Source organism: Myxine glutinosa, chromosome 1 (genome assembly GCF_964187855.1).
Source record: "Myxine glutinosa chromosome 1, kmMyxGlut1.1, whole genome shotgun sequence".
Lineage (NCBI taxonomy): Eukaryota > Metazoa > Chordata > Myxini > Myxiniformes > Myxinidae > Myxine > Myxine glutinosa.
Genome location: NC_136261.1, coordinates 340,516,844 through 340,526,631, shown reverse-complemented (window position 1 = coordinate 340,526,631; position 9,788 = coordinate 340,516,844). Strand labels below are relative to the sequence as shown.

Genomic DNA, 9,788 nt, shown 5'->3' with positions numbered 1-9,788 from the left:
AGAGGGAGATAGTGTGAGAGGGAGAGGGAGATAGTGTGAGATAGTGTGAGAGGGAGATAGTGTGAGAGGGAGAGGGAGATAGTGTGAGAGAGAGGGAGAGGGAGATAGTGTGAGAGGGAGAGGGAGATAGTGTGAGAGAGAGGGAGAGGGGGATAGTGTGAGAGAGAGGGAGAGGGAGATAGTGTGAGAGGGAGAGGGAGATAGTGTGAGAGGGAGAGGGAGATAGTGTGAGAGGGAGAGGGAGATAGTGTGAGAGGGAGAGGGAGATAGTGTGAGAGGGAGATAGTGTGAGAGGGAGAGGGAGATAGTGTGAGAGAGAGGGAGAGGGAGATAGTGTGAGAGAGAGGGAGAGGGAGATAGTGTGAGAGGGAGAGGGAGATAGTGTGAGATAGTGTGAGAGGGAGATAGTGTGAGAGGGAGAGGGAGATAGTGTGAGAGGGAGATAGTGTGAGAGGGAGAGGGAGAGAGTGTGAGAGAGAGAGGGAGAGAGTGTGAGAGAGAGAGGGAGATAGTGTGAGAGGGAGAGGGAGATAGTGTGAGAGGGAGAGGGAGATAGTGTGAGAGGGAGAGGGAGATAGTGTGAGAGGGAGAGGAGATAGTGTGAGAGGGAGGGAGAGGGAGAGGGAGAGGGAGATAGTGTGAGAGAGAGGGAGAGGGAGATAGTGTGAGAGAGGGAGAGGGAGATAGTGTGAGAGGGAGGGAGAGGGAGATAGTGTGAGAGGGAGAGGGAGATAGTGTGAGAGGGAGAGGGAGATAGTGTGAGATAGTGTGAGAGGGAGATAGTGTGAGAGGGAGAGGGAGATAGTGTGAGAGAGAGGGAGAGGGAGATAGTGTGAGAGGGAGAGGGAGATAGTGTGAGAGAGAGGGAGAGGGAGATAGTGTGAGAGGGAGAGGGAGATAGTGTGAGAGAGAGGGAGAGGGGGATAGTGTGAGAGAGAGGGAGAGGGAGATAGTGTGAGAGGGAGAGGGAGATAGTGTGAGAGGGAGAGGGAGATAGTGTGAGAGGGAGAGGGAGATAGTGTGAGAGGGAGAGGGAGATAGTGTGAGAGGGAGATAGTGTGAGAGGGAGAGGGAGATAGTGTGAGAGAGAGGGAGAGGGAGATAGTGTGAGAGGGAGAGGGAGATAGTGTGAGATAGTGTGAGAGGGAGATAGTGTGAGAGGGAGAGGGAGATAGTGTGAGAGAGAGGGAGAGGGAGATAGTGTGAGAGGGAGAGGGAGATAGTGTGAGAGAGAGGGAGAGGGGGATAGTGTGAGAGAGAGGGAGAGGGAGATAGTGTGAGAGGGAGAGGGAGATAGTGTGAGAGGGAGAGGGAGATAGTGTGAGAGGGAGAGGGAGATAGTGTGAGAGGGAGAGGGAGATAGTGTGAGAGGGAGAGGGAGATAGTGTGAGAGGGAGAGGGAGATAGTGTGAGAGAGAGGGAGAGGGAGATAGTGTGAGAGAGAGGGAGAGGGAGATAGTGTGAGAGGGAGAGGGAGATAGTGTGAGAGAGAGGGAGAGGGAGATAGTGTGAGAGAGAGGGAGAGGGAGATAGTGTGAGAGGGAGAGGGAGATAGTGTGAGAGGGAGGGAGAGGTGAGAGGGAGAGGGAGATAGTGTGAGAGAGAGGGAGAGGGAGATAGTGTGAGAGAGAGGGAGAGGGAGATAGTGTGAGAGGGAGAGGGAGATAGTGTGAGAGGGAGAGGGAGATAGTGTGAGAGAGAGGGAGAGGGAGATAGTGTGAGAGAGAGGGAGAGGGAGATAGTGTGAGAGGGAGAGGGAGATAGTGTGAGAGGGAGAGGGAGATAGTGTGAGAGGGAGAGGGAGATAGTGTGAGATAGTGTGAGAGGGAGATAGTGTGAGAGGGAGAGGGAGATAGTGTGAGAGAGAGGGAGAGGGAGATAGTGTGAGAGGGAGAGGGAGATAGTGTGAGAGAGAGGGAGAGGGAGATAGTGTGAGAGGGAGAGGGAGATAGTGTGAGAGAGAGGGAGAGGGGGATAGTGTGAGAGAGAGGGAGAGGGAGATAGTGTGAGAGGGAGAGGGAGATAGTGTGAGAGGGAGAGGGAGATAGTGTGAGAGGGAGAGGGAGATAGTGTGAGAGGGAGAGGGAGATAGTGTGAGAGGGAGATAGTGTGAGAGGGAGAGGGAGATAGTGTGAGAGAGAGGGAGAGGGAGATAGTGTGAGAGGGAGAGGGAGATAGTGTGAGATAGTGTGAGAGGGAGATAGTGTGAGAGGGAGAGGGAGATAGTGTGAGAGAGAGGGAGAGGGAGATAGTGTGAGAGGGAGAGGGAGATAGTGTGAGAGAGAGGGAGAGGGGGGATAGTGTGAGAGAGAGGGAGAGGGAGATAGTGTGAGAGGGAGAGGGAGATAGTGTGAGAGGGAGAGGGAGATAGTGTGAGAGGGAGAGGGAGATAGTGTGAGAGGGAGAGGGAGATAGTGTGAGAGGGAGAGGGAGATAGTGTGAGAGGGAGAGGGAGATAGTGTGAGAGAGAGGGAGAGGGAGATAGTGTGAGAGAGAGGGAGAGGGAGATAGTGTGAGAGGGAGAGGGAGATAGTGTGAGAGAGAGGGAGAGGGAGATAGTGTGAGAGAGAGGGAGAGGGAGATAGTGTGAGAGGGAGAGGGAGATAGTGTGAGAGGGAGGGAGAGGGAGAGGGAGAGGGAGATAGTGTGAGAGAGAGGGAGAGGGAGATAGTGTGAGAGAGAGGGAGAGGGAGATAGTGTGAGAGGGAGAGGGAGATAGTGTGAGAGGGAGAGGGAGATAGTGTGAGAGAGAGGGAGAGGGAGATAGTGTGAGAGAGAGGAGAGGGAGATAGTGTGAGAGGGAGAGGGAGATAGTGTGAGAGGGAGAGGGAGATAGTGTGAGAGAGAGGGAGAGGGAGATAGTGTGAGAGAGAGGGAGAGGGAGATAGTGTGAGAGGGAGAGGGAGATAGTGTGAGAGGGAGGGAGAGGGAGAGGGAGATAGTGTGAGAGAGAGGGAGAGGGAGATAGTGTGAGAGAGAGGGAGAGGGAGATAGTGTGAGAGGGAGAGGGAGATAGTGTGAGAGGGAGGGAGAGGGAGATAGTGTGAGAGGGAGAGGGAGATAGTGTGAGATAGTGTGAGAGGGAGATAGTGTGAGAGGGAGAGGGAGATAGTGTGAGAGAGAGGGAGAGGGAGATAGTGTGAGAGGGAGAGGGAGATAGTGTGAGAGGGAGAGGGAGATAGTGTGAGAGGGAGAGGGAGATAGTGTGAGAGGGAGAGGGAGATAGTGTGAGAGGGAGAGGGAGATAGTGTGAGAGGGAGAGGGAGATAGTGTGAGAGGGAGAGGGAGATAGTGTGAGAGGGAGAGGGAGATAGTGTGAGAGGGAGAGGGAGATAATGTGAGAGGGAGAGGGAGATAGTGTGAGAGGGAGAGGGAGATAGTGTGAGAGAGAGGAGAGGGAGATAGTGTGAGAGGGAGAGGGAGATAGTGTGAGAGAGAGGGAGAGGGAGATAGTGTGAGAGAGAGGGAGAGGGAGATAGTGTGAGAGGGAGAGGGAGATAGTGTGAGAGAGAGGGAGAGGGAGATAGTGTGAGAGGGAGGAGAGGGAGATAGTGTGAGAGGGAGAGGGAGATAGTGTGAGAGGGAGAGGGAGATAGTGTGAGAGGGAGAGGGAGATAGTGTGAGAGGGAGAGGGAGATAGTGTGAGAGGGAGAGGGAGATAGTGTGAGAGGGAGAGGGAGATAGTGTGAGAGGGAGAGGGAGATAGTGTGAGAGGAGAGGGAGATAGTGTGAGAGGGAGAGGGAGATAGTGTGATAGCAAGGGAGAGGGAGATAGTGTGAGAGGGAGAGGGAGATAGTGTGAGAGGGAGAGGGAGATAGTGTGAGAGGGAGAGGGAGATAGTGTGAGAGGGAGAGGGAGATAGTGTGAGAGGGAGAGGGAGATAGTGTGAGAGGGAGAGGGAGATAGTGTGAGAGGGAGAGGGAGATAGTGTGAGAGGGAGAGGGAGATAGTGTGAGAGGGAGAGGGAGATAGTGTGAGAGGGAGAGGGAGATAGTGTGAGAGGGAGAGGGAGATAGTGTGAGAGGGAGAGGGAGATAATGTGAGAGGGAGAGGGAGATAGTGTGAGAGGGAGAGGGAGATAGTGTGAGAGAGAGAGGGAGAGGGAGAGGGAGATAGTGTGAGAGGGAGAGGGAGATAGTGTGAGATAGTGTGAGAGGGAGAGGGAGATAGTGTGAGAGAGAGGAGAGGGAGATAGTGTGAGAGGGAGAGGGAGATAGTGTGAGAGAGAGAGGGAGAGGGAGAGGGAGATAGTGTGAGAGGGAGAGGGAGATAGTGTGAGATAGTGTGAGAGGGAGAGGGAGATAGTGTGAGAGAGAGGGAGAGGGAGATAGTGTGAGAGGGAGAGGGAGATAGTGTGAGAGAGAGGGAGAGGGGGATAGTGTGAGAGAGAGGGAGAGGGAGATAGTGTGAGAGGGAGAGGGAGATAGTGTGAGAGGGAGAGGGAGATAGTGTGAGAGGGAGAGGGAGATAGTGTGAGAGAGAGAGGGAGAGGTGGAGAGAGTGTGAGAGCAAGGGAGAGTGTGAGAGCAAGGGAGAGTGTGAGAGCAAGGGAGAGTGTGAGAGGGAGAGGGAGATAGTGTGAGAGGGAGAGGGAGATAGTGTGAGAGAGAGAGGGAGAGGGAGATAGTGTGAGAGGGAGAGGGAGATAGTGTGAGAGGGAGAGGGAGATAGTGTGAGAGGGAGAGGGAGATAGTGTGAGAGGGAGAGGGAGATAGTGTGAGAGGGAGAGGGAGATAGTGTGAGAGGGAGAGGGAGATAGTGTGAGAGGGAGAGGGAGATAGTGTAAGAGGGAGAGGGAGATAGTGTGAGAGGGAGAGGGAGATAGTGTGAGAGGGAGAGGGAGATAGTGTGAGAGGGAGAGGGAGATAGTGTGAGAGGGAGAGGGAGATAGTGTGAGAGGGAGAGGGAGATAGTGTGAGAGGGAGAGGGAGATAGTGTGAGAGGGAGAGGGAGATAGTGTGAGAGGGAGAGGGAGATAGTGTGAGAGGGAGAGGGAGATAGTGTGAGAGAGAGGGAGAGGGGGATAGTGTGAGAGAGAGGGAGAGGGAGATAGTGTGAGAGGGAGAGGGAGATAGTGTGAGAGGGAGAGGGAGATAGTGTGAGAGGGAGAGGGAGATAGTGTGAGAGAGAGGGAGAGGGGGATAGTGTGAGAGAGAGGGAGAGGGAGATAGTGTGAGAGGGAGAGGGAGATAGTGTGAGAGGGAGAGGGAGATAGTGTGAGAGGGAGAGGGAGATAGTGTGAGAGAGAGAGGGAGAGAGGTGGAGAGAGTGTGAGAGCAAGGGAGAGTGTGAGAGCAAGGGAGAATGTGAGAGAGTGTGTGAGAGGGAGAGAGAGACAAGAGGGAAAGGGCCGGTCCATGGGGACCGATCAGCACTTGATGAATCCGGGCAGCAGGAAGAAAGAGGAAGATTCGACCCTCGACTAAATAATTACTAGTTGTGTGTTGGTGGTGGAGACGGCAGTCTGACAGGACGAGGATGGAGTCTGACGTGATTCTTGGGGTTTTTCACTCTAACAATTCAGAAAACCACGCCCCATGACTTCTTCTCTCATCCCAAAATCATGAGACATACGTCACGCCCAGATATTGGTGTAAATTGTGAGGAATGTGAAGGAAATAAATGCATTTTCATCAAACACTAAATTAGAAAAACAACAAATGTATTTAATTTTATAAACTTTATTCCCAAATCAACAATCAGATTGTAAATATATTGTTATAATCACAAAGTAAATAATCAGAAGAGAATGAACGAAAACAATGGAATGAATGAACAAAACGGAATGAAGGAAATCTTTAAAACGAGCAAAACCGCACGGAGGCACCAACATCATAAACCCAAATCGCGGGTTTAACGTGGACCCGGAAGTTCCCCCTGAACACGTGCAGAACCCGCGAGTCCCCGAAACACGTAAACTCTCCCTCCTCACAATCCAACAAGAACCCAAACCGTTCGGGATTCCCCGGCACGGACAGGAGGGTTTTTTGATTGTTGTGCCATGTGTCGTATTCGTTTTCATATTTCCATAAACACCAAGACTCGGGATTCCCTCCCAACCAGCACTCTTTCCCTTCCCCTTTCCTCCGCATGGAGTTTAAACAGATCCCGATTCCCCACGAACGACTCGACCTCACCTCGACCTCCCAGTAATGACGACCCGAGGAGAAACAATCAGAGCAAAGGACTTGTTGATAAACATCAAACCGATCAGGATGTTCCGGGTACCGATTGTCGGTCACGGTTAAAGTCGCCGTCCTGAGATCCCGGGAGATCTTGATCCGTCGATGTGCAGAGTTTGCGTCCAGACTCGGGGTCCGTCCATCTGTGGACACAACGACACGGGGTCACAGACTTCGTTAGACAAACGGACAGAAACACAAACACATTAATCTCTTTCATTACATTTGAAATATTAAATACATTTTTAATTTCACCTTCTTTACGAAACACAATTCACCTTCTCTTTACCTGGTTCGGAATCCCCGACCATCCTCTTGTTCCCATATAACAAAACCCTCCCCGACCATCCTCTTGTTCCCATATAACAAAACCCTCCCCGACCATCCTCTTGTTCCCATATAACAAAACCCTCCCCCGAACATCCCGTTATTTAATTTGAGCCTCCGTTCGATTTTCTTGTAAAATAAAAATAATGACGTTTCACGGAAATTGTAACATCTTGTGAATGGGTTATGGGGTAACATAAACCTGGTGTTACCTTGACGGGTAAGGTGTCTGGTTTAACATCTTCAGGTCCTGAGTTTGAGCACCTGTCGGACCGTTAAAATAACACCTGGGCCCTGTTTCTGGAAGGATATCACATATTTATCCACTGGAGAGCTTCGAGGAACCGGGCCCAGGTGGGCTGACTCAACCTGTCATCCTTCCGAGGTGGTCCAGGTGAGTACCAGCTTCCTGGGAGTAATAAACATTCGAGTGTCCTGCGTCGGAGTGGCGACCTGGCCAGGACTGCACTCCTTAGCCAATGAAATGACGTGAAAGGAATTTTATTGTTACCTCCAACCAACGAAGGTGGACCGAGGTTATGTTTTCACCCCTGTCTGTTTGTGTGCACGATACCTCAGAAAGGTATGGACGGGTTCGGACGAAATTCGGTGTACCGGTGGGGTAGGTGACAAGAAATAATTGATTCGATTTTGGTGAAGATCCGGATCCGGATACTAGAATTATTGTCGGGATTCTTCTTCATTGATTGGTGGTGGTTCATGTGCAGCCTGTGGCTGTTTGGCTGCATCATTTTCTGGGGGCAGGACTGTGCCACTGATGCAATGCCCCCATAACCTGTCGGCAGGTACTCATTTTGCCCACCTCTAAAGGATGACAGGCTGTGTCAGCCCACCTGGTGTTACATTAACATCATGGCAGGGGCTCAAACTCAGGACCCCAACATTTAAAGGCAGCCACCTTAACCGGAAACAAACACCAACCTCACCATTGAATGATCGGGCTAACAATGATATACAGCGCGATATCTCAAAAAGTTATGGACGGATTCGGACGAAACTTGGTGGATAAGTTGGGTGTGTGACAAGGAAGAGGTGATTCGATTTTGGTGAAGGTTCGAATCCGGATTCGATCAGTGGGATAAAAATGGAATGAATCAGCCTGGTGTACACTCTATCAGGGGTATGCACTCTACCGGAGGTAAGCCCCTCTACCAGGGGCATGCACTCTACCAGAGGTATGCACTCTACCAGAGGTATGCACTCTACCAGGGGTATGCGCTCTACCATAGGTATGCACTCTACCAGGGGTATGTGCTCTACCATAGGTATGCACTCTACTAGGGGTATGCACTCTACCAGGGGTATGCACTCTACCAGGGGTATGCACTCTACCAGAGGTATGCACTCTACCGGTGGTGTACACTCTATACCGAGTGCCCTTGTACTTAATACTGTTGACAGTGGTACTGCGTCTGAAGCACAGCCACACTTCCATAAAATGATGCAACCAGCAGCCAAAGGCTGGATACGAAACAACAACAGAAGTAACATCTTGTGAATGAGTTTAAGTGATCTAATCATTTCATCTGGAGCTCACCGTGAAGTTACTAAAATGTCTTGTTTGATCTCAACATAAGGGGAGTCTTCTTCACCTGACGTTATTGCAGTCACGGGATTTGGGAAGTGGAGGAGGGGCCGGGGGGCCGGGGGGCCGGGGAGGGGGAGGAGGGAGGAGGGGTGGCGGGATGTGGAAGTTACGTTTTCCTTTCTCCAGAAACACAGCCGGTTGTCTCATTTGTATTAAAGTTGTGGAGGGTGAAATATTCCATCCTTTTTTGTGCCTCCACCGACGAAGTCACTGGAGCCAAATTGTGTTATCGGGTTGTCCGTCCGTGATCGGTTCTCATTATCGCGATAACTTAAGACCAACTGAAGGGATCTTAGTCAAAGTTGGTGCAGGTGTGTATAATAAGGTAAAGATGAAAAGATTAGATTTTGGGGTCAAGAGGTTAAAGGTCAGACGTCCGTCAGGTAAAATGTGTTACCGCGATAACCTGTGAACCAGTCATGGGATTTTTATCAAATTTGGTGCAAGTATAAATGATGCAAAGATAAACTGATTAGATTTTGGCTTCAAGAGGTCAAAGGTCAGATGTCATGTCAGGTGAAAATGTGTTATCTTGTAAAAAAAAAACCTGAAGGTATTTAAATTAAACTTGGTAATAATGTGGGTGGAGGCAAATCGGTCGACGTTGTGACGTCAGAGAGTGTCGTTCTTTTTATAATACATCGTGGAGGCTCGTGGAAGCCTGAGTGTGATGAACGAATCAGGACTTAACAGGACGCACAAGGAACAGTGGAGAGCGAGGGGGAAACACCAATGGTCTAGTTGAAGGCCAATATGGAGGGAGACTTGGATAAACAATGGGTATGGGGAGGAATGTGAGGCAGGAGTGGATGCATAGAATGGACAAGGTGATCCAAGGTGTGGACAAGATGGATAGAGAAGGAAACTCCCAGGAAAAGAAGATGGAATTTGGAAGGAGGAGGAACTGGGGTGGAAAACGAGGATAGGAAAGATCATGGTTTTGGATTGGGAATGATCGATTTTGGATTGAGATGGTGGTGAACAGGTGTCTTAAATACCTGGAGGGAAGAATGACACAGAAGAGAATGTGGAAGTTGGTTTCACAGGTGGGAAAACGAGGAACGAATGATTCGAAACAAGAAATGAACGAATGCTTAGAAAACACGAAGGATGAAAAAAACTCTTTCTTTTTGGAAAGCATGAAATGATCTTGTTCCGTATTTATGGTGAGAATGTCCCGTTTATCATTATGATGCGAGTACTATATGCAAATCGAGAAGTGTTCGCTATTTACACAATCAAAGACTCACAAGTACAGTGCTGTACTGTACATTTGTTTACCTATTATGTTTTTGTTTGTTTGTTTGTCTGTTATCCGTAATTCTACACCGATCTTAATGAAAGTTAACCATCTGATAAGGCTCGTCAAAGGCTATAACTTATTGTTTTTGAGGTCAAAAGGTCAAGGTCACAGCAACGTCATGTTTTCTGACGTAATTTTTGTTAGATAACTTGGCACAGAGTCGTTGTTGAGAGACTTCTGGTTTGCATCACCACATTCTACTCCATCAGAACTTTCAAATCAGTGGATTTGCTCGATCACCTTTCGTCAGCCATGTTTTCAAACGGTCAAGGTCAAAATTTTCTAAAATGGTAAATTTTCATCTGATTCATGTGAAATTTGAATAGGATTTGCAGATTTGGTCCCTGAATTAGTTTACCAAAATCA

The 9,788-nt window shown here is 49.9% G+C and overlaps 1 protein-coding gene across 2 annotated transcripts in view; it reads right to left on the bottom strand.

Annotated features, from left to right (window-relative positions):
* Positions 1–5,666: 5,666 nt before the first annotated feature.
* The window catches only part of LOC137412709 (E3 ubiquitin-protein ligase TRIM7-like), a 78,127-nt gene continuing 74,005 nt past the window's right edge, over positions 5,667–9,788 (bottom strand). For both annotated transcript variants that reach the window (XM_078769824.1, XM_068098001.2), the window contains one exon: positions 5,667–6,326. In XM_078769824.1, coding sequence (XP_078625950.1) covers positions 5,800–6,326 — 527 coding nt within the window. In that variant the 3' untranslated portion in view covers positions 5,667–5,799. The remainder of the gene's footprint in view (positions 6,327–9,788) is intronic.